Here is a 26,858-nt window from a genome sequence, read left to right on the forward strand (position 1 = left end):
TGCTAGATGCATCTTTTACTCCGCTATGTGCATCTGTTCTATTGCTGGGTGCCACTGTGACATTCCTGGCCGTTTCTGTAGCATTGCTTGGTGTTTCTGTCCTATTTCTGGGCACTTCTGTGTCATTACTAGATTCTTTTGTTCTATTGCCGGATACCTCTGTAACATTCTTCGCTGTTTCTGTAGCATTGCTAGATGCATCCTTTACACTGCTAGGCGGTTCTGTCACATTCTTATGTGCTTCTGTTACATTGCTTGTTGCACCTGCCGTCTCAAGACCAATCCCCTGAGGGGCTCGTGTCGTGTTGGGTGTCTGCTCCACCCCTGTTCACACAACGATAACGAATTGCCATGAATGTTAGGGACAAAATGGCAAGTGATTGTGAATACCTTCTAACACCTGGGCTGTGGGTCCCTGTTTCATAAAACTCTGTTTAAAAAATGAATTTGCAATAGCAGTTCAAATTTACTGAATTCATTTCTATTTGATTGGCTGATAGTGAATCTGTTATTGTAACAATTCTTTATGAAACTGGACCCCCATCTACTTTACCCGATATACATGTATGCATCACATTCATTGCTCAGCCATCTCATGACATCATACACCACCAACAAATCCTCACACCAGGAATATGCGCTCATAACCAAACCACAAACAATGAATTACCAATATGAACTATCAGCCTTGAACATGTACAGCACCACCTCAATTTCACTATTCTAGACCATTTCTAACCCGTACGTAACATTCTGAGCAATGTAGTCTCGTCATATTCATGCAGGCCAACTTAAATAACACACTGCTTCACTTCTTCATACACCCTGTACATTCACAACGCAATAATTACTATACAAAGAAGCAGTTAGCAAAATGAGTACTTTCCCCCTCGAAACATTTCAGTTTCTCCACAAGTATAAAATCATGGACAAATTTATTCTCTGTAACATCATATTGTTTATTATACACACAGCCACAGAGAGACCATATAGGGGCTCAGTGATATAGTGCCTGCCTCATGAACGGAAAGGTGGTGGGTTCACTTCCAAGCAGAGTCATACCGAAGACTTTAGAAACGTAACCTTCTGCCTTGTTGTCAGGCACTCAACATATTAGAATAGAAAAGAGTAAAAACTAAAATTATGTTATGCAAGGCATGATGGGAGAACATTCATAAGAGCACAAGTGGCTACCCTGGGTAAAGAATTATTATTATAGTTACAAGGAATTGGTCAGTTCACGGCTTTTAACATAAAATGAGAGACACCGTAATATGACTTTTATTAAGACAGATGGATGTATTATGAATCCATTTATGAGCTATTTTTAAAAACCATAAGTAAAGAAGTGAAACGCCAACTTTAAAAAATAAGAATGACAAGCAATATATTATAAGTATCAAGTATATAAAACAGGTGCGTTAAATGGGTCAAAGATACTGTGTAAAACTTCATGTGGTAAATGTTCCTAGTGTAGATGACCCCAAATGAGAGTGAAAGCGTCCTACATGTACCTTATTTATTGACTCAAAATGAGAGTGATTTGTCACTTGCCCCCATATCGAATATCCTGAACATATGGTATTAAAGACTGTAACACCAGGGGAGTGCTTTATGAAAGGTTCTTTCGGTAGGTTCTTTTGTAAGTTTTATCTGACATGTACTGTTTACTTTCGCATGAAAATGTTGATTAAATGCTCCTCGATTTTACAAGCATGGAAACTTTGCTCAGTCTGACTTGTTGTGTTGATCTTAGATTTTACAATCAGAGGAAAGGGGCATATCAAGTAATCCACAAGAACCATGCCACATAATCAACAAGGACTGGCCATAGGCCTACTAAGTAATCGACAAACCAAGTAATCTACAAGTACCATACATGTACCAAGTAATCAACAAGGACTGTACCAAGTTATCGACAAGGAAGTAATCAACAAAAACCATACCTAGAAATCAACAAGTACCATAACCAGTAATCAACAAGGACCATACCAAGTAATCAACAGGTACCCTACCAAGTAATCAACAAGGCCATACCAAGTAAACAACAAGGACCATACCAAGTAATCAACAAGGGCCATACCAAGTAATAAAAAAGTACCAGTACTAAGTAATCAACAAGGACCATACAGAGTAATCTACAAGGACCATACCAAGTAATTAAGAAGGACTACACCAAGTAATCAACAAGTACCATACCAAGTAATCAACAAGGACTATTAAGTAATCAACAAGGACCATACCAAGTAATCAACAAACCATACCAAGTAATCAACAAGTACCATACGGAGTAATCAAGAAGGACCATACCGAGTAATCAACAAGGACCATAGAAAGTAATTAACAAGTACCATACCAATTAATTAAAAAGGACCGCACCAAGAAATCAACAAGGACCATACCAAGCAATCAACAAGGATCATAGCAAGTAATTAACAAGTACCATACCAAGTAATCAACAACCACCATACCAAGAAATCAACTAGTTACTTGTTGATTTCTTGGTAGGGTACTTGTTACAAGTACCCTACCAAGTAATCAACAAGTACCATACCAAGTAATCAACAAGGACTATACCAAGTAATCTACAAGGACCATAACAAGTAATTACATGTAACAAGTACCATACCAAGTAATCAACAAGTAACATACCAAGTAATCTACAAGGACTATTAAGTAATCAACAAGTACCATACCAAGTAATCAACAAGGACTTTTAAGTAATCAACAAGTACCATACCAAGTAATCAACAAGGACTATTAAGTTATCAACAAGGACCATACCAAGTAATCAACAGAACCATACCAAGTAATCAACAAGGACCATACCAAGTAATTAACAAGGACCATACCAAGTAATTAACAAGTACCATACCAAGTAATCAACAAGTACCATACCAAGTAATCAACAAGTACCATACCAAGTAATTAACAAGGACCATACCGAGTAATCAACAAGGATCATACCAAGTTATCAACAAGTACCATACCAAGTTATCAACAAGTACCATACCAAGTAATCAACAAGGACTACATGTATTAAGTAATTAACAAGGACTATACCAAGTAACCAACAAGGACTATACCAAGTAACCAACAAGCACCATACCAAGTAATCAACAAGAACTATTAAAGGTCAAGTCCACCCCAGAAAAATGTTGATTTGAATCAATAGAAAAAAATCAGACAAGCACAATGCTGAAAATTTCATCAAAATCGGATGTAAAATAAGAAAGTTATGACATTTCAAAGTTTCGCCTATTTTCAACAAAATAGTTATATGAACGAGCAAGTTACATCCAAATGAGAGAGTCGATGATGTCACTCACTCACTATTTCTTTTGTTTTTTATTGTTTGAATAATACAATATTTCAATTCTTATGAACTTGACGATTAGGACCTCCTTGCCTGAAGCACAAAATGTTAAAATAATGGAATTCCATGTGTTCAGGGAGGAATGAAACTTCATTTCACATGACAATCACGAGACAATAAAAATATTTCATATTTCATATAATAAATTACAAAAGAAATAGTGAGTGATGTCATCAACTCTCTAATTTGGATGTAACTGGCTCGTTCATATAAATATTTTGTTGAAAATAAGCGAAACTTTAAAATGCCATAACTTTCTTATTTTACATCCGATTTTGATGAAATTTTCAGTGTTATGCTTGTTGAATTTTTTACTTTTTTTCAAATCAACTTTTTGTTTGGGTGGACTTGTCCTTTAAGTAATCAACAAGGACTATACCAAGTAATCTACAAGGACTATACCAAGTAATCAACAAGCACCATTCCAAGTAATTAACAAATATCAATTAATCAACAATGACCAAACCAATTAAGTAATCAAAAAGGACAAGATAGCATGGGCGGAAATACATGTACATTGATGACGTTATATATTTATCAAGTATGTGTTTGTGGGGAGGGGTGGTGGGAGGATGTTCTACACTTCATCCCCACATGTACAATATGTTTCACTGCTCTGTCACTGCTTGAATTTATGCCAGTGGACCATACCAAGTAATTAACAAGGACCATACCAAGCAATCAACAAGTACCAATAATACTCTCTAATCCCTTACAAGTATAAATCAAGTTGTTTTTTCTTGAATAGGTTCATCGAACTTCATCCCCACATGAAGAATTGAATTTACGCCAGTGGACTATACCAAGTAATTGACAAAGACATGGGCCAATATTCTCAAATCCCTAACAAGTATCAATTATAAGTTCTTTTTAGTTCATGAATAGGTATATGGACAGCAAGACAAGAGGAGAAGAGGTCAAAACATTTTCTAGGTAAATGATGCTTTGTATGCAAATTCTTCCCCCATAACATCAAATGGCTGAGCACACAATTCCTGGTCATCCAATGTCTGACCAGGTAAATCCTTGGGCTGTTCAAACACCAAAGCAACTGATCAAATACCAAACTGACTGATCAAACATCAAACCACCAAATCCCATAATCAAACAGAAATAAAGATAAGCATGGTCTATAAAATTTGTGATTCTGTCAGAAGATAATAGATATATGGGGCCCCCAAATGCCTAGTGTGCTGGGCAAACCCTTCACTCAAGTTAAGGGTCTGAATGTGCAGCCTACCCATGCCTTGTGTACTGAAGGCTCCCTCGCTCTGGAACAGCAAGTTTTGTATGTGCTAGTCTTTGCATGGAGGCACACTTGTTGATCAAAGTTCTAATGAGGGTCTGTGGCTGCAGACTACCAAATGCCCAACCTGTTGGCCTATGTATGTGAGTGCTAATCCTCAAATACAATGCATGGTTGAACCTTGTTGAATTACCTTTGAATGTCTTGTTCCTTTATTGCAATGAACCTTCTGTTAGAAGTTTTAGTCATGTATCAAGGCATGTGTTGAATACAAAATAGTGTAAAGCTTCACACATCATTAATCACATTTTACAATGAATACATTAACTGACATGAGCCATTTTTGTTGCAGAGGTGACTCTTGTTGCAAGGTGACAAAAAACCTCAGACCAATCGTATTGAATTAAATGAAATTTTAGTCACAGTTGTTATCAAGGCATGTGTTGAATACAAAAAACCAAAAGTGTACAACAAGCAAGCTCCACAAATCGGTAATCACATTTTACCATCAATACAAATACATCGACTAACACGAGACATTTGTAAATGTTGCAGAGGTGGCTCTTTTGTTGCAAGGTGACAAAAAACCTGACTCCCCCAAAAAAAAAAAATTGAATGAAAGTGTTAGCACATAATAATCAGCCAAAAGATGCAGAGACCAACTTATGACATTTTTCAACATTGGAGCAGTGAACATTCATTGAACAATGGATACTGAATTTGATGAATAATGAAATACATGATTAATTCTACACAAGATAAAACCAGAAGGAAAACCACATGATTAATGGCAAAAGTATCGAAGCTCAATAGAGCAAAGTTCAACATCGCCACGTCATAATATTGGTCTGTATTGTAAATAAATAGGGCTACTTGTAGCCTGAATATGCTAAAGTTACACTTGCTATCTGTTTTTTTTCCAGAGATGTATGCGATTGTGGGTTGTTTACTTTACAATGAAACATAATTTCAGTGAACTGAACAATATCCAAGGCTTACAGTTACATGTATTTGTAAAATGGAAGAGGAATACAACTGTTTTCATTGTGATATTCAAAGAAACTGACCCTCTCTAAATAACATCAAAACAACTTAGTAAGCCTTATAACTTCAACAGAACAAAGAGATACATATAACTTTACATAGAATTTGAAACCTTACATGCCAAGGGGGATGAATGAAAACCCAACACAGAAGTGGTGAAAAGAATTAAGATGACTAAAAAAACATCACAGTATGAGAGACTAAATGAATTAATGACTGGGGGCTGTTATGCCACAAAGAAGGGATGAAATAGAAACATCAGGGATACGAAGCTCACTGTGAGCTTTGTATCGCTGACGAAGATGTGAGGGTTGCATCGAAAAATTTGGAAAATACTTGTAAATAAACTTTGTTGGAAATGCAATACATTACCTCTGTCTCTTTTAATCTGTGTCCAATACGCGGAATGTAATGTAATAATATATACACATTTTTGTTGCACTGTACATTTTAAACTAAAACTAAGATTGATGTTCAATTATTATTATGCCTCACACACTCTTTGTAAATATTTGTATTATACTTGTAGCCATAATAATTTGTTTATTTCTTTTGTTTTGTTTTTTCTGTGTAATCGTTAGTTTTGACTTTTAGTATTTTTTTAATATCTATGTATGTATTTCATATATCCAAAGGTGTGACAATAGCTCAAGTATACATCATTATTATGTAAAACTTAATGTATTCAATTTTGTGATGGTCACACTATGTACATTGTAATGACATGCAGAAACGAATAAAAAAAAAATAAACCTTTTGTAGTTTTCAGAAAGCCAAGATACTAGGTAGATTAAACAAAATGAAGATAGGAAAGGGTCATGAAAAACACATAATGCATATTTAGAACTTGAAGAGTGGAAGGGGCCATGAGAGACTGTGAGAACTAATTTATTTGAAAAACTATTTGTTTATTTACAAATACAAAGGTATGTAAATTTAGAATTCACTATAAGAGAAAATTAAGAGGGATTATATATAGATACAAAGTCATAACTAAATAAACATTTTCAACTTAATTACTTTGATTTTTGTATGGCTTCTAAGGTATTTCTTTCTTTCTGCAGTAATTACTATGTCTATTTCATATGGGTTGGCCATAGATTAAAGGTTGACTCCATTTTTTGACTGATACCCTCTCAGCATATACTGTTATTTCTGCTATGACATCTTTGTACAGTTTATATATTGTGTTTTTACACTTAAAAAAACAAACTGAATTTAAAAGTTGAATGCATAATTTTTATCTCACCAATCCCAAAGCCAGGTGGACCAGGTGGACCGTGGTGGCCATGATGGTCGCCAGAGACCATAACCACCAATCCAAACAGCGCAATGGCTGCCCTCGTCATCGACATCCCGACTCCTCTCCCAGTTCCAATGTCAGTTGAAAACAATCGAGCAAGCTACACTGAACACTTGAAGATTGAAGCTTGTCGGTACTACTAAGAATCACTCCTTCTGGTTTCAGTTCACACACGCACATAACACCAAAGACAGACAATGAATGGTGCAGGTAAATGTGCCAGGTATTTATACCAGCCTCCACAGTATTGGCTCCGCCCACTTTTCTGGGTAACCCCAAAACAAAGATTTCAATCTTTTGTTAATCAACAACAGCCCACCAGAGGAAGGTCAATGGAAAGGGGTGAAGACTGATGGCTTGTGGAGGGGCGAGGGGTGCATGAATGGGGGCTAATTTAGAGGATGTGGTACAAACATTTCTTTATTGTTCATTTTATACCATTCCAATCACAATGTCAAGTGGAGTGGATAATAGGCCCATTGTTTGCTTGAACCAGGCTAGCTCCCCATGAGCTGGTCATGTGTACAGGATGAATACAGAAACACAACAGACAATAGCGAACTAACAACAAACCTGTACATGTAAGGTTTGCTGGATTTAATGGGTTTCCTGGGTAAATACATGTAGTCTGCAGCCACAGACCCTTGTTTTCGCAATGCGCACAGAGCAATAAGTGCATTTATGCAAGGTCTGAAGTAGTGAGACTAGATTCATGCTGTGGCTAGCTCAGACAGAGACTCTGGGATCTAGTCTAGGCCCTAGATATGGTGTAATAATACCGTGTTTACACATTGACTCGGCTCGCGTGTTGAATCCGCGAGCCGGGTTGAACACTGCGAAGAAGGGATCAGAGTTCGCATTCATACGTACATATAAAAAAGGCGAGTTCAACACGGCTCGCGGATCTCGAACGGAAGAAGAATTATGACGTCGCAAATTAAAAGCGGGAAATTCACTGCCGGAATCGAATCTTGTCCGTGCGAACAACAACAATGCCAAAAGTGAAAGCGCGCGCAGTGACCTAGGTCAAGAGAGTTCGACACGGCTTTCTGTTTACACACGAAAAACCTTCGATTTTGTAGGATCGATAAAGCTGTGTTCGACACGGCTTGCGGATCACTCTGATCGCGTTTACACAGCATAAAATTGCCGTGTTGAGCACGGCTCTCGTGTTCAACCCCCCGAGCCGAGTCAATGTGTAAACACGGTATTAGTAATGATGTCAAATATGAGCCTGTGCTTGCACTGCTTTCAGATTATTTCCTGGGGATCAGGGGTCAAATATTTGGACAGTCACAGTCTATCTCTCAGACAGTCGTGAACCTGAAGTGTGCTGCATAACAGGCATCTTTGGGTAAAATTTGAATCTCCATTGGAATATAAAGCCCTTTTTAAAATTATTCTGCTTTGAAAGAATGCACTGTACTACATATAACTTATTTCAACCTGCAAGTAGAAGTCCTTGATCACAAAGCTATATGCATGTAAAACAAAACAACTGAAGATAAATTCACTTTCATTTCCCATTCAAAAAGACTTCATCTTACAAGCACTATTTAGGAAACAGGATATTCTAATAGGGATGAAACCATGATGGAAACAATCAGTTACTAAAGGTCATGACCACTGAAGTTGAATCGTTGAATTCAAAAGAATTCATGTAAAACTAAGTTTTTAAAGGTTTGTAGTGTAAGACTAGTAACACCTACGCTGACAGATAGCCAACATGATTGGACAATAGAGAAGCCGATTGTCTCCAATTGCAACTATATTGACAGCAAACTTCCTATGACCCTTTGTGCACTACTGACACAGTTTTTGGTCCCCCCTGCTATGGAAGGCGATGTGTTCCAAAATACCACAAAACCCCTCATTAGGTGGTTTCAAACCGCCTCGATCACAAGAATCCCCTTTAAATTATGAAAACATTTTTATGCTAAAAAATACCCGTTAATTATTCCTGCATTCACACCGCCCTGAAACATACCCTTCGAGATAAGTTCCTGAAGTTACGAGCATGCGCAGTATGGTGTGATAAGCAGGCAATGTGCGAGATTCAAAATCACTAGCCCAGCAGCCACCCTCAGCTCCCGCGCTCAATGATGCCCAACGACACGCTGGGCTAAAAGTTCCCATAAATTGCTTTCACATCGCCAAAATACCTGCGACCTTGGAAAAATCCCCGCGAAAGTTCTCGTAATTTCGCCAAGTACCTACTATTTAGCGGGTTTTTTCTTTCGGGGAAATTACGCGTAGTTTGCTTTCACATTACCAAAATACCTGGTATTTTCTGATCGGGGTATATTTCCCAATCAGAGAATACCTGGAACTGACGAACTTCGAGGCGGTCTGAAACCACCTATTGGTGGTTTATATAATTCCTGATCAGGATTTTTTTTTACTCTGCACGAGCATCATATTAAGAGTCAACGATCAGAGGTTTAACTTTCCGCGTGGAGTAGTTCTTCGCTGCAAGAACAGCAAGACATCACTGATCACAGGTTAAAATTTACTATTGCATGGACACTTTTTTCCGTGGGGGGGGGGGGGCACTTACATTGATGAGTGGATACCATACGCGACCAAAAACATGTAAAAAGGATGTCTTTTTCAAGATAGGGCACATTACATATGTAACATAATAAGGATGTCAAAAACACTAAAATAATTAAAAAGGATATCTACTTCGCTACGAAATTTCAACTACGTGAAACGACCAACTGATAAGGGGTTTTACTATTGCGCGTGAGGAAGTCTCTCTCTGCAAACAGAAACATGATTAGAGGTTATAATATAAACCTTTGATCAGCAGTTGGAGGGTAATTTGGAACACATTGCCTTCCATACCTGGCTGATGGGGTGATCCAACTGATGACGTCAAGATCTTGTTCCGAGGAATCTCAACTTTCAAGGCTTCCTCATTTCTGGGAACAGAACCATTCCCAGTACAAGGAGGAGACGGGATGAGAGAAACTTGTGAAGTATTCTAAGGAAAGATGTGGTATCACACACTAATGCTTATCAAACAGGCCATTTTGAATGACCCTTATAGTTTCTAATTTCACAATACAAAATCTATTGCATTTAAAATCTATGAAACATAATAATGCCAATGTAACAGAATTCTGTGTCCAGATTAATGCCTATTGTAAATGTTATTTCACTAAAAGGAATAATAAAAATTCAAAGAATTTTCTCCCCTTTATTCAAAAACCCCTATCCTATTTTCTTTTTTTGGGGGGATGTTGAAAGAGTAGTCTACCCTGACGATAATTTGGTTTTAAGAAATGGAAAAATGAAAAATATTGGTAAAGGTTTGATGATATCTATTCAGGAATAAAAAGAGTTATGAACATTATAGTCTTTAAATTGTGATGCCATATGCAAGCGGCTCTACACTAAGCGGCTCCCTCATATATCATGTAAATTCCATACATTTCAACTTTTCGATGGAAAATGATAAATAATGAACTATTTTTTCTAATGGAAGGGGGTAGAAATTGCTATTTCTGATGATACATGCACATATATAACACAAATATAACTACTCTAATTTTTCTTTTAATTTACATCACACAACAAATAGGGGACCTGCTCATCTATGATGTCACAAATAAAACACTTAAAATTAAAAAACTCACCTATTCTTTGATGTATTTTCATCAAACATTAAAACAATTATTTCTCTATCATTTATGATTTTATTAAATCCAACTTATCATTGGGTGAACTTCCCGTTTAAAACTTCCTCTTTTCTCCGAACAAAACCATCCAAGTGCAAGGAGATAGGTTGAAAGATAATGAGAACAACAAATTTGTGAAGCATTCTGAGGAAAGTTGGGGTATCACACAGTGATTTCTTTTTCAATAGGCCATTTGAAATGACCCTTTAGTCACAAATCATTACACACTACAAGTTTTATTGCATATAAAATCTATGAAATATAGTCCAGCCAATAAAACAGAACACTTTCATCTGATTTCGGGGTTTTGGAAATTTTGTTGCTTCACCATAAGGAATGATGAAAAATATGAAAATATTTTCCCCTTACTTTTTTTTTGGGGGGGGGGGGGTGGTTAAAAAAAGGATTATGGATGCTTGATATCTTCTTTAAAATAAACCCTTTTCTGAAAGACTGAAACTTGAATCTGTTACAAATACAAAAACGCTGTTAACAGTTTTAAGCACGGTGTTTGAGCCAATCACCAAACAACTATTGTTTAAACTTTTAAACAACTGTTTACACTTTTCTAAACAATTAGTTTAAAAAGTCAAAACAATTACAAAAAAGTTTAAACAACTTTTCATCAGAGTGACAGGCTTAAACAATGAGCTAATTTTTATTAATATTTTTAAATATTTATTCGCCCAATATTGACTCGAGTGTTGGGTTCACATCCCTCTGGATCTAGACCATAGTTAAATTCACTTCAGTCCATTTGTATGTTGATAATTTATCAATAAAAACATAAATAATAATAAAAAAAGATTCGATTGAGGAAGAGATAGGGTCTATAAATGTATGATGAATAAAAAGGTATACAAAGATTGTAATGAGTGTATGTACTATATTCAGCGCAAACGGTACAAAGAATATTTAGAATGTTTAATTTGAATTAGAAAACTATCATTGTCCTTTTAATCTAATATAAACATGGAAAAGATTGGTTTTATGACTAAATGCAAGGAAGAGATAATTTTGTATCAAAATAAAACAAAGACAATGATACTGAATGCATTTCATGGAAGCTGATAATGAAACACAAATCATCACAGTAAACTTCCGGTTGTGTTTTCTTCAGAATGTTGTTTGGAAATAAAAATAACAATTTGAATCACCTAATAATTCATAGGCCTTATCAGAGTAAACCAATTATTCATATTGCTATTTGGGTGACAGTGATTTACCATTGTACTGCTTTACCTCATAACCTTTGGAACCACCTTGATTCATAAATAGATAATATTCAGAATGGATACTGTTAAATAAACGTTTTGGCACTTGAGCTCTCCACATCCGACTACGTGCCACAATAGGTGGTTTCAAACCGCCTCGATCACAAGAATCCCTGTTAAATTACGAGAACTTTTTAAGGCTAAAAAATACCTGTTAATTATTCCTGCATTCACACTGCCCCAAACACATCCTTCGGGATAAGTTCCCGAAGTTACGAGCATGCGCAGTGTGGTCTGATAAGCAGGCAAGGCGCGAGATTCAAAATCACTAGCCCAGCAGTTTGCTTTCACATCTCTAAAATACCTGGTATTCTCTGATCGGGGTAAATTTCCCGATCAGAGAATACCTGGAACTGGCGAACTTCGAGGCGGTCTGAAACCCCCTACTGTAGAAGTTTCAGGAAAGAAGTAGGGTGGGGGCCATTTGAGGGGGGAGGGGGAGGGTGTTGGGGAATGGGGAGAGGGGACTTGAAAACAGATTCAGCCATCATGTTTCATTAGTGTATTGGTGGACATGACAGCATTGTAACTTCATATTTCTTTATCTGAATATGGCCAATAATCCATAGAGTGAGTAAGAAACAACCCTTGCACCTACAAAAATTGCTCACTAATGAGAAATCGGTGATGAATATAAAACTATTACACAGGTTCCAAAAGTGTATATTCTCCTATATAATGTTATGGGCAAATGATTTTTTTCAGAATACCAAAATCATGTCAAGGAATAGACAAGGTAAAATGGTTATTAAAAATACCAAACATAGTCACTGCCCCTTAAAGAAGAGGTTCACCCTTACAATGGGTTGGTTTTAAGAATAGCAGAAAAATTAGAGAAAAGAGATCGTTGAAGGTTTGATTAAAATCCATCAAAATATAAGAGTTATGAATTTTTTAAAGTTTTTAATTTGTGACATTTTATGCTGGCAGATCCTCCATTAGCCATGTACAATACAAATTCCAGAAATTTCTTTTTTAAAAAAAAATGGAATACGATTTCAAATGTTTTGTATGTGTTCCTAGGAATGTTCTATGCATATATTGTTTGCATGTGCAGGGCCTAGTTGAGACATAATTCAATCACTGAACAGGCTACCCTGGGGAAAGAAGACAAATGAATAAATGAAGATGATTAACAATATCTATGCCATAGAAACTGGTATGAAATGGAGAGTCAAGACTGAAAATATATCCACCCCACAAATAATATAAATTTCCTTTTTTTCCAGAAAATGACAATTTGAAGAATTTATATTACTCAACATATGGAGGAGCTGTTCGTCTGTGACATCATCAAACTCGACTAGAGGCTAAAGGACAAGTCCACCCCAATAAAAAGTTGATTTTGCTAAAAAGAGAAAAATCCAACGATCATGACACTGAAAATTTCACCAAAATCGGATGCAAAATAAGAAAGTTTATGATGTTCCAAAGTTTCACTCAACTTCACAAAACAGTTATATGCACATTCTGGTCGGTATGCCAATGAGGGGACTGGTGACGTCACCTACTCAATATTTCTTTTGTATTTTATTATATCAAATGTTGAATATTCTCATTTTGTCCTCTTTATCATGTAAAACAAAGTTTTATTCCTCCTTTAACATGTGGAATGATGTTTTTAACATTTCCTGGTTCGGTCAAGTTGGTCTTAATGTCAAATCTGTAAAAATTGAAATTTTCTATAATTAATTCAAACAATAAAAAACAAAAGAAAGAGTGAGTAAAGGACATCATCGTCTCTCATTTCCATATCACAGAGTTGTGTATACATGTATAACTTAAAATTTGAAACATCATAACTTTATTATTTTACATCCGATTTGATGAAATTTTCAGCACTGCGATTGTTTAATTTTTCTCTATTGATTCAAATTAACATTTTTCTGGTGTGGACTTGATCTTTAAAAATTCATGATCGCAATGTTTTGGAAGAATTTCATTAAATCTTCACCAACATTTTTCTCTAAATTTTAATTTTTTCATTTTAAACCAACTTCCCATCAGGGTAATGTTTCCTTTCAAATACAATTTAAATGGCGAAACTCCAAGAATCTGTAAAAAAAGTTTCACGATTGATAGATTAACAATTTGCACTCAAACGGGAGAGCTCATCCTGACAAAAATTTTGTTACAAAAACACCAGAAATAATAAAAATAATAAGATGAAGAAAATCCATCAAAGATTATTAAGAAAACTTGTTACAGTTTTAAGTTTATAAAAATATGAGCAGCTGCCCCACGAGTTATGTAATATACAATGCACAAATCTCAAGGGTTGACAGAGATTTATATACTCTCCATTTTCAAATTAACAAAATGACCTTTTTTCATCACATGGGTGATACATGTACAGTGATGTAATATTTATTTACCAAGATCTTGTTCAAATCAAGTATTCAATAACCGTACAAAAGAGCATTTGTGCGCTTTCATGTCAATGTTATGTAACATACCGATATCATGTGTCTACTTGAAAAACACAGATAAAGCAGTAGGTCTAGGGATAAAGCAACTGATTTCAGGCAAGAACAATCACGAATACCCAGAAACAGCAAATAGACACATCTTTTATCAAGGGATTTTATGAAGCAAAGATCAAGGTCACCTCACTAAGAGCTTTGAAGAGTTAAAGATTCCAGAAACCATTAATACAATAGATAATTCCTAGGAATATCAGCTTGCAATCAACTACCAAGAAAAGCTATACAATGCTCTACAAACACCTACCCTATACAAAATAGACACAAGTATTTTTCGCAGCCCTGGGATTCAGCCCATGACTCAAAAACCTTACACACCAACTCAATCACGAGAACTTGTTTCATGTTTCATGATAGTCAGTTTTCATATTTATACCCACCCAAATCTAGCCAACATGTAAATCCAGGTAGAGGGCTGCAGCTTTTGCAGGGTTCCCACAGAAATTTGAAAACAGAATTCCATGACTTTTCCATGACTAAATTGCTGCTTTCCATGACTTCCCGTGATGTCCGGGGAGTTATGTAGAATGTGGGATGTCACAAAATTGGGAAAAATAGAAATCATGAACATCAATTATAATAACAGAGTATGAGAGTTGCAAGACATAACAAACTGGAAAGCTGCCATAGCCAAGAGGTAAATGTATTCCATGACTCTTCCAGAATTTTCACAAATTTTCCGAATTCCCTGACTTTCCATGACTGTGAGAACCCTGTTTTGCCTTTGCCTTCACAAGTCTGATGCCATTTTCACATCAGCAATACAAACCATGGCAAAGCAGCCACCGTCATACACTCTGTTCTTCTGATGTTTCTTGTTCTCTTTTCATCAAAGAATGTCCGGTGGCAGTTTCTTGTAATGAAACCCGTACCGAATCTTGGTTGATAAAAAGAAAAAAGCAACAAACACAAAGGCCTGAGTGTACTAGAGGAGGTGGCTGCTTCGCATCCAGTGGACGTAGTCTTCTGCTGTCCCCCCCATCAGATGTATAGCTACCATGTAACATAAAAAAACTAAATCACACAGAGCCCCCCCCATGCATTTTCACCTGCTTATTAGCAGGTATTTTCTGTCAAGGACTTTGCAATAATAATTTTGTTTTGACATTTAACCCGTGCATTGTGAAGGGCCACGATCGTGGCCGCCAATGACAGCTAGGTTGAAAGGCCACAACCGTGGCCGTATTGAGAAACCGTATTGAGAAACTTGCTTTTTGCCCCTTTTGAATACTCTGCTATTATGCATTTTGTGATGCAAATGACAAAGCTTTTATTTGCATCAATCACAGAGCTGAAAAATGAGACTAAATATCATAGCAGAAGCAAAAAAACCTGCCTCTGAGTGGCTGAAGAACTGCCACATTACGTCAAATCCTCGTTTGAGGGGCGACCGCACTAGCTCAGGGCTTTGCTGCTGTCGTATACCCTATAACAAAATCCTCATTGGAGGAACCAAGATATTTCATTTCCAAGCATTATCATCCCCTAATCGTCTGATAATCCCTCTTATGTAACATTTCTCCTCCCCAGATATTACATACATGTAAGAGCAGCTCTGCCTGTAGTAGGCTTTTCGGAATTAAATGATTGAATTTGATATTTAATCAAGTTTTCAAAGGCATATTGTATTTTGAAATTCAAAGTTAATTTGTTTTCAGTTTCAAACGAAGACAATCGGCCCTCAAATAAGGAAACTATTAAAGAGAAACAAAAATGACTGCATGCGATGGCGAGCAAGTTTGCTCGAATCGGCACGCTGCATATGTAATTGCGGTTTAGTTTATTTTGGAACCATCGAGGTCAAGAAATACATGTTTTGATACTTAAATAACTGTCCCAGGGTGATTTAGGTTTTCCATGGTTTGTAACAAGGGTTTGCCTTCTCCAATGATTGTTTTGCCTCATGAAAAATGTCTGCAGCGACTTTTCATCAGATTGCATGTTAGAATTTTTAGTTCCCGGTTTTTAAATTTATATAAACAACGTTGTTTGGCTTCATATGTGAGACCAAATTATCTTCATATCTTCAGGTTCAATTTCAATAATAGTGACAGACCAATATGGAGTATACATGTAGATAAAGATATTAGCATATATATAATAATCAGTTTATGACTATCAACATACATGACAAGATAAATTCTTCCATTGCTTGACTTTCAAGACATTAATTTTGTCTCTGGAAGTTTCAATTTCATATTCATACCTAGTTATACATGACAAAGATAAATTCTTCCATTTCTTGCCTTTCAGTACATTAATTTTGTCTTTAGAAGTTTCATTTTTCATATTCACACCTAGTATACATGACAAAGATAAATTCTTCTATTGCTTGTCTTTCAGAACATTAATTTTGTTGAAGTCTCAATTTCACATTCATACCTCGTTAAAAAAACCTGTACCCCATCCAAGACATTCATGAATTTGTTGCATGAATTCATGGTAAGTTCGCAATCCAATGGTATAATCTCAGCAGAATCCCTGCTATTGTTTGGCTGTCAAGCACTGTTACCATGGTAACAACTAGTGGATGGCAAACCTACTATAACACTGACTTTTATGCAACTAGGCCCGCCCGGCCTTGTTACGCCACTCCAGACATAAACACAATGACCGGAATCCAAGTCTGGAAATCCTGTCACATTTGACATCACATCCTGGTAATGGTGAAACATTAAACCAATGCTCATACCTACAGGACATAATTCAAGTGCGTATATGGGTATTTCCTGTTGCCGAATTTTAGATTTCATATTCAACTTGGACTAATTATATACTATTGCCTGGCTTAAAGGGTAACATCAAATATATTGCCTGCAACAGAATCATATCAGCCCAAGTCTTTGTGCAATATCATTCTTTTAATGGCAATATATTGATGTTCGCTGAAAGAAGAGCCTGTCAACATTTTTTACTATAATCCAAATCATATAGCAAAAACAACGAAAATCGAGATATCTTAATCTTTAAGAATAGTTTTATTGTGTCATATTCAGATCAGGAGCCATGAGCTTTACCATTGTGACATAATTATAAGATTGTGTCCCTCTGAATGCTTATCAAGCATTGTTGTATCTTGATTATCTGATATGGAATCATATTAATAATTGAGGGGGGGGGGCTAAGCTATGCACATTGTTTTAGGGTGAACATAGGTATGGCAATTTGAATATATGGACAACTTGTTTAACTTTAATGGTAAAGATTCTTAAAATTATTATATCTCTTCCTATTTTTCAAAAGGACAGTCCAGTCCACCCCAGCACAGAGCAAGGAGGGGGGGGGGGGAGCAGGATACACTCTGTTTTAGATTAATCATAAGAATTGAGATTTGAATATATGGGAAATTTTTAACTTATATCTTAAGATCATGACTCAAGACATTTTTTGTTTGTGAATTATTACCTATACGAGGTGTTTCTCCGTGGCAATCATTATCCATATTTTGTGTTCTCTGATTTCGCAGCGGTCAATATCGTGCCGTATTTTCTCTCTTCCGGGTTTTCCCATTGACTTTGTGTGTAAATTTAACAGCGGGCAATATTCGTGAAATCCGGTGGAACCAGTTTGTGAAGAGACCGCAGTTGTAGCGCAGCGCATAGTGCGATGCATGCCATGCACATGATAGACAAATAACTATGTGTATGCGCAGTGTGTATGTGACGTGAGAAAATGGGTACTTCTAAGCATGAATCGCTACTTATACATTATGAAGTTTTGAATCAATTTACTTTATAGGTAATAATAATAATATTAACTGGCATAGAATGAGACGCAAACCTATATTTCCCTCACTGAATCCAATATTGGATTCACATTGGGCAATATAGGTTTGTATCCCATTATATGCCAGTCAATATTATATAATTATTAGCACTATAATCACTCAATCGAAAAAGACGATATCTCGGGGGACTGATTTACAAGAATTCACCAGCAATATGGATTGATGTCATTGTCACATTTCTATGTGGTCTCTTCAGTTGCTATGACGACCATCTCAAAAGCAGGTAACAGTGTGACCTCACAGAAGGGGTCCCTCAGACAAACAGACCTGTTCTCATCTACTTTTTTGGACTCGTTTCCCATAAACCAGTTTAAGAAACTGGTTAACAAGATCTTTCTCATCACCATCTCCTGAACTGGTTTTAAGAGCCACTTCACACAAAGTGGTCTTGTTGCTATGGGAACACTCGTAGTGGGGTCACATGTTTCGTGCAATATTTGCAACTGCAGCAGATGCATAATCATCAGTGATGTGCAGAGTAGCCGGGCGATGACTACTTCCGGAAGACCAATTGTGTCCTCATCTATGCTTAAACCAGTTTAACAAGGAAAGCGGTCTTGAAAACCACATCTCAAGGTGGATAACTAAACTAGTTTGTAAGATATCACTTAAGATTGTTTCTAAGACTAATTCAATGAGGAGGTGAGAACAGGGTCATATTTTAAAAGCTAGTTTAGTTTTCATGGGCCTCTTGCATAAAACTTTTGCCATAAACAACTCTTGAAATATATACAAGAACTCTGGCAAACGGAATCAGGCTATCACATTCACTTTATTCCCTAGTCTTTCCTAACGCATCAGTAAATGGGGTACATGTACTAGCATATAGGGACAGTGATTTTCCGTTTCTAAAAATTGCCTTTTCCGTTTCAGAAAATCTCAAATTCCGTTTCAGCATGTCTGGAAACGGAAATTCCGTTTCCCCATAGACTTTGTGTACAAGAAAAATTGACAATTCCGTTTACGTAGAAAACCAATGCGCAACGAGTAGCGATGTCAAAATGCTAGCGCTGCTCAAAATTTGCATCTACCAATGTACTAACATCGCTTTAAAATCCATTTTAATCGAAGAGATTCGAGCTAAAAAAGAAATTAGGGAAACATAATCAACATTAATATATTCTCACCTTTCATATTATTAGCATTATTTTATTGTTAAATGGGATTTTATCGCTGATTTGGGGACTTTTCGGACATCGTTTTGAGCAGTCGACGACTTCCGAATATCCGCCATTTTGGATTTGATGAATCACCGTGATCATTATATTATGACCGAACGCAGAGGGCAGCAACACACGGCCGGATTCTGCCTTCTATGCGGACGTAAGTGTAAACTAATTTGGATACGATCGAGTGATGGAGAGGCTCGAGTGTAGTTACGATGTGTTGATTGTCATGATTGTTGTTGCAAAGTGAGATCGTGTTTTTTCAGTTGATATAAGTATTTTGTTGAGGATTTGGGATTAATTTCTGTTACTTCTTTGTGCATTTTGAGAAAAAATGTGTTTTCCGTGATTTTCCGTTTGAAAAGTCACTTTCCGTTTCAAACAGCCGATTCCGTAAATTCCGTCCGTTTTCCGCGATCGCGGAAAATCACTGTCCCTAAGCATACAGACAGTAACCCTGGTTTGTTAAAGGGATGGTCTGGGCTGAAAATATTTTAATCTTAATACATAGAGTAGAATTCACTGAGCAAAATGCTGAATATTTCATCAAAATCAGATAATTGAATTTTGAAGTTTAGCAATATTTTGTGAAAACAGTTGCCATGATTATTCATTAGGTGGTTTGATGATGTCACATCCCCACTTGTTCTTTTGAATTTTTCATATGAAATTAGGTTTATTCAAATTTTTTCCTCCAAGAACTAGAAAAATTGGATTGACAACTGACTAAGTGCATTAGATATCAATTGCTGCAACTTATTTCAATATAAGGAGACATATTATTCACACAAGTACAAAATAATGACAAAAATATGATTTTATGTAATAACATAAGAAAATGGAAAGTGGGGATGTGACATCATCAGCCCACCTAATGAATATTCATGACGACTGTTTTCACAAAATATTGCTAAACTTTAAATTTCACTAACTTTATTGTTATCCGATTTTGATGAGATTTTCAGCAATTTGCTCAGTAAATTCTACTCTATGTACATGTATTTAGATATAAATATTTTCAGCCGGATCATCCCTTTAAGTTGCCTGAATTATAACACTACACTACACATGCATTGAAAAAGCATTAATTTGACCTAATTTATTTCTTAGATATGTACTTTAATAGGGCAGATTGACAAAAATGTACACTGATTCCACGAAGGGCAGTTAATGTGCTTCCTGTGCACAAGTAGGGAAGAAGTATCTCTCTAAAATTTGGGAGTCATTTCACCATTTCAGGTGATGACTGTTGTGATCTTGTCACGAGATGGCGTCATACATGATGACTTATTTCTGAAAGGAGCCAGTTAGCTAGCGTAGACCTGACTACTGCCAATGATTCCTTGTATCTATTTTCTTAAGGGGTCCACATTCTACAAGCTTTGCTTTTCAGTGGACCCCTCCATTCTTCTTATGATATATAATTGCATTGATTTAATTATATTGAATGATATTGATTATATTGATTTAACTTGACATGTATATTAATTTATATTTAAATCACTTTCGAATATGGATATCATTTTTTTTTTCAATATTATTGTTCATGCTATTATCAAAATTGAATCAATCTATCTTGTACTTATTTGTATTATTTAGAAGAATGAAAAATAAATTGAATTGAATTGAAAAATTGAATAAATGTGAGTTCCCCTGATTCAATCCTTATAATTTTTATATGAATCTTTGCTTACTGCTTAATTAACACACAGGTCTATGGGGGAAATAGTGAGACCAAAACAATCACTGCAAGTCAGTATCTGCACCTGCAGACCAGTGATATCCTAATTGTGTGTTCTGAATGCAGAGCAAATATCCTGATTTTTGCAAAACTGAATACCTTTTTCAAACTTTTCTCATTTTGTAGTAATGCTTTTCAAATAAAAACAATGATTTAATGGGTTTTATCTGTGTATCTGGGCTCTTATAGGACCAGCATTGTTTTTTTGTTTTATTTTGCAAACTTGAATATTTTGTTTAAAGTTCATGTGGCTTATCCCCAACCCCCCCCCAAAAAAAAACATTGCAGAATAATCATCACCATTGTCCTCCTACTCATCATTATCATCATCATCATCACCATCAACACCATTATCCTCATTAATATCGTCATTATCATCATCACCACCATTATCACCATTTTTAATTATTATCATTAGCTGCATCACCAGCATTATCTCTATGATTCTATTGACATCACCATCATCAATATCATCAACATCATTATCATCACCACCATCATCAATACATCATCAACATCATTATCATCATCATAAATGTCTCCTCCCCCTCCTCCCTATCATATGCATCAGCTTGACTACCAGAAATAAAATCAGCAAGATAATAATACAATCACACCTAGTATCAACATCCATCTCGAATCTTGATTGCAGAACATTCACGAACATACACATACATGTACATCATGATGAAAGCATTAAGATATTGCAAATAATTTTTCTTAATTAAGAAAGCCCAGGTATAAGAGTATTCACAATCACAATTGCAAATAGTTAACAGCAAAAATCACAAACTTTAAACAAATATGACAACGCATTAAAAATTTTCCTTTTCACACAAGAAATAGTTTTGATTAACTTATTGTTCTACAAGTAATCATGATCACAATTATCATTACCACCCATTATCATCATCATCATCACCTTCATTCACAATCATCATCATCCTCCTCCTCATCATCATCATCACCGCACCACCACCAATATCACCACCATCATCATCATCATCACCATCACCACCACCAACATCACCATCATCATCATCATCACCACCACCATCATCATCGTCATCATCACCACCATCATCGTCACCTTCATTCACAATCATCACCATCATCATCACCACCATCATTGTCACCTTCATTCACAATCATCATCATCATCATCACCACCACCATCATTGTCACCTTCAATCACAATCATCATCACCACCATCATTGTCACCTTCATTCACAATCATCATCATCATCATCACCACCACCATCATTGTCACCTTCAATCACAATCATCATCATCATTATCACCAACACCACCACCACCAGCACATCATCATCATCATCATCATCATCATCACCACCACCACCATCATCATGAAGATGAATTCATTTACTTAAATTCAGTCTTACCTTCAACGCAGTAGCCCTCCTGGTCCATAACATACCCTTCAACACAGAAGCACTGGTAAGAGCCTTTATCATTCATGCAGATATACTCTGGTCCACCACAAGGCTCTATCTCTCTTTCGCATTCATTGATGTCTACATGTAGAAATGAAACAAAATATCATTATTAATACTCTCAGGCCAATGGCATGAAATAGTCTTTGCACATGTTACATGTATGTGATGTTATGTGATCAGACATTTTTATAATATAAATGTTTAAAATTAGAAATAAAGAACACAAAGAATAACAAGCTATATGTTTACAAACCCCAACTTTCTTTAGAAAGTATTACTCATTCTTCTGGATTTCTTATTTATACATATCTTCTTCTCGCTAGACAGTCCACTCCCCCAATTGAGATAAAATTTTGACACACAGTCTGTTTTGGTCAAGTACTCAAGGTTTAAATAAGTTCTTAACCGACCTGGGGCCCCAGGGGCCCATTGCAGAAAAAGTTGCAATCAGTCGCAACTCTAAAAATCATGTGCAACTTGATTTTCAACCAATCAGCAGTGCACACTTGGGACTTGCCATTGATTTTTTGGAATGCGTTTAAACGCAACTCTTTCTGCAACGGGCCCCATTACAAATAGGGTTCGCTTCTGAACCACAGTCAGATTGGTATTTGAGTATATACATTTACCTGACGCAATCTAACACTTAAGACCATAGCCATTTATTAATTACACTCGTGATCAAGCTAGACCAAACTCTGCTAAAACTGAGTGTAATTTTTTTCATTCCTGGGATGCATTGTACAATAAAACAATATCAAACAGTATTTCTGAGAAAAATATATATTTTTTTCAGGATTTTTATAGAACAGTTTTATGGAGAACATAGATTTCCATGTGAAAAGATAGCACATACCAACACAAGTGTTATTACTGTTCCTTTCATATCCCTCAGCACAGATACAGTCATAGCCCAAGATTCTATTGATGCACACCTCACCAACGTCACAAGGATCTTGACGACATTCATCAATATCTGCATATGAAAAACACAAAAAGAACTCTATGAATAAAATCATTTATCATTTTTGTGGCATCACCTGTGCCTCAGAGGCAAATAGGTAACTGAATCACTGTGATCTGCAGTTCTCTCCCCCCCCAATACATGAACTGCTAAGGGGTGAGCAGATGGACCACTACACCAAGGTATCACCCTATAGTGCTGTGGGTTCTGAATGTGCATAGGTGGTAAACCTCCTCTATCCGATGGATGGACTGTTTTCTATTGTAACATATTCAAGGCCTTTATGAAAGAGGGGAGGGGCAGGTTAAAACAAAATGCAGGATTATTTTGGTTGGACAAGCAGTATATTCCTGCACCATTCTCCAACACCAACAAGACAAGGATTATCAATGCACTGGTCAATAATTTGGCCCCACCCTCCATACCTAACCTACCAACACAATGGAGATCATCTGTCAGTCTTCTACCTAGAGGGCTATCACGGGTTTGCAGGTATGGCCAAAGGCAGTACTCCTGCACCAGGCTCCGATAGGACAGGGTTTATGCACTGATAAATGATCAAGCGTTACCCCCTTTCTTCCCCATCCCCAACAACTATCGAACAATGCCATTGCAGGGAAAGTTCAAGTTATCAACTTACTGACACCCTGAAGATCATCAATCAGTGTTCTTCCTAGAGGGCATACCACAGGTTCGCAGGTGTGGCCAAAGGCAGTACTCCTGCACCAGGCTCCGATAGGACAGGGTATATGCACTGATCAATGATCCAGCCCCCCTCTCTCTCCCCCAACAACAATCTCATTAGTGGGAAGGCTCAAGTTATCAACCTACCAACACACTGGAGATCATCCGTCAGTCTCCTTCCTGGAGGGCAGATAATAGTTTCGCAGGTGTGGCCAAAGGCAGTACTCCTGCACCTTGCGTCAATAGGACAGGGGTTATCAACACATTGGTCAATGGCTGCAACATAAAAAACAAACAGAGCCACAATATATTGAGAGAAAGAGAGATATAGCAATAACAAGTTTTCAAAAGTCTACAGGACACATTTATGCGAACTCGGTCTCCAACGAAAAACCTAAAATTAAAAAATGTGAACACAAAAATACGTCGAGAATATACATCTTTCTTGCTAAGATCATTATTTGGGATTTTATTGTTTGATCCTTTCTGCATTATGGCAAAAGGTATGACTGATGATTTGCGATAACCATTTCCCAGTTTCCATTTTCAAACCAAAGAAAATTTGTACATTGTATATTATCCATCATTTAAAAATGCAAATGAGCATAAAAAATTGAGTTCATGTATGGCCCTGACAATTTTATCTGGATTGAGAATAGATTTTGAAGCTATTTTAAAGCTAGGATTTCTTTCATACCATTGTTGTTTACTTGACCATCACACAAACATACATAATACAAATCTTAAATGCCTTCAATAACTGGAAACACATCACACCTCCATATACATGTATCAAACAAAAATGCTAATTAAAACTATCATGCATATATCATCTGATGCAAAATATTTGGCATTACAGAGTTGTTCAATTTTCAATCCATCATGAATGAATATGGAGCAAAATAAAAGGGAAGATGAATAGTTTAATTCTGATCTGTCAGTGTGAAAAAAATAAAGCAAAAGAGAGGATCAAGGTTTGAATGTACTTACTGATGCAACCTCCGTTGACATATTCCTGTCCAGGTCCGCAGAGGATCTGATTTAAACTGGGATCAGGTATACCTAGACATAGATTACAGAGCAAAATAGAAGTGAAAAGCCTCTGGTAGTCTCACCTGCATTACGCGATTCAATATCACATCAGTGCTGTCAACTAAGATGAATAATTATTCACAAAAACAACATTCATATGATAATAAAAAACAATGTTTATTGACCATAAATGAACTATGAACTTGATCATGTGACCATTCCCATGAAATATTGGGGTAAGGCCAAGGTGATAACTTATCAGGTGTGGCTGTTATTAGTAGGCTTTTCAGAATTCCTTGTATCATTCACTTGTTCTGAAATAATAGCCTGTCCTTTTGTTCACAATCCGTTTAGCAGTTACAATTTTGAAGGCAACTTTTGAAGAAATATAACAGATTTCTCTCTCAAATTCACTATATTCATACATTGCAAATCAATACCGTCATCAATACCGTAATATATCATTATCATCATCATCATCATAGAAGTCTTCCTCCTTCATCACCATCGTCATCATCGTTATCGATGTCATCGTCATAATTATCATCAACATTTTCATCATAATCATCATCATCATAGAAGTCTTCCTCCTTAATCATCATCATCATCATCGTCATCATCGTCGTCATCATCATCATCATCACCATCATCATCATTGCTATTTTGGCTGGTCTTATCAACTTACGAACACACTGATTTGCCGATCCCTTCCTATAGCCTGGTTTGCAGCCCACACAGAGGTAACCTGCATCAGTATCGATACAGTTCTGGCCTTCTAAACAAGGGCTACTTTCACAGCCATTGATTGCTGAAATAGATATAGATAATAAGAAATAAAATAATTATTGATAAGCGCCAGTATGTATATTTACGACTCTTGTATGTGAAGTGTTATAGCGCCAGTTTGTGGCGGTTCACGTGTTGATGATAATGTAAACAATCGCCTTCTGCAGCAGCACCGTGTCAAATCATGATGTTCCTATAATAAATAGTAGGCACTTAATCAACAATTGTGATCGCAGTGTCTTTCCTTATTGTCGTAATACCATAAAAGGATATTGGACTAATCAAGTTAACTAAAATAAAAATATTTTACATTATCAATGCCAATTTAATAATTTTTGTGGCTTTAAAAATCTTATGACAGAACACCTTACTCAATCATCAATCTTATGTTTTAAAAAAAAGCACATGGAATGGTCTTTGCAGTATCGCCTGCATTATACTATAATAGCAGCAGAGCTGACCTAGAAAACAACTAACATGAATGAATATAATCAAGTGGAATGCCTCTGGCCGTCTCACCTGCATCACGCACTTCAATATAGCAGCAGTGCCGACTTTGAAAACTACTCTAACTCGCACAAGATGTTCAGTGATACATGGTTACACTTATGTCCACTTTTTATGAACTAGACCAATAAACTTACAGAGGTATGATGGTTATTCAACAAAAAACCCCAACATAGCCAAACTTCATTGACCTTACATGACCTTTGACCTTGATCATGTGACCTGAAACTCGCACAGGATGTTCAGTGATACTTGATTACTCTTACGTCCAAGTTACATAGATCAGATCCATAAACTTTTAAAGTTATGATGGTAATTCAACAA

The 26,858-nt window shown here is 36.4% G+C and overlaps 1 protein-coding gene across 21 annotated transcripts in view; it reads right to left on the reverse strand.

Moving 5' to 3' along the window:
- The window catches only part of LOC446192 (extracellular matrix protein 18), a 160,745-nt gene that overhangs the window by 49,781 nt on the left and 84,106 nt on the right, over positions 1-26,858 (reverse strand). For all 21 annotated transcript variants that reach the window (XM_041608243.1, XM_041608240.1, XM_041608239.1 and 18 more), the window contains exons 34-39: positions 25,927-26,049; positions 25,200-25,271; positions 24,357-24,485; positions 23,418-23,537; positions 22,508-22,639; positions 85-324 (exon numbers count right to left, since the gene is read on the reverse strand). In XM_041608243.1, coding sequence (XP_041464177.1) covers positions 85-324; positions 22,508-22,639; positions 23,418-23,537; positions 24,357-24,485; positions 25,200-25,271; positions 25,927-26,049 — 816 coding nt within the window. The remainder of the gene's footprint in view (positions 1-84; positions 325-22,507; positions 22,640-23,417; positions 23,538-24,356; positions 24,486-25,199; positions 25,272-25,926; positions 26,050-26,858) is intronic.

This window comes from Lytechinus variegatus, chromosome 5 (assembly GCF_018143015.1).
Source record: "Lytechinus variegatus isolate NC3 chromosome 5, Lvar_3.0, whole genome shotgun sequence".
Taxonomy (NCBI): domain Eukaryota; kingdom Metazoa; phylum Echinodermata; class Echinoidea; order Temnopleuroida; family Toxopneustidae; genus Lytechinus; species Lytechinus variegatus.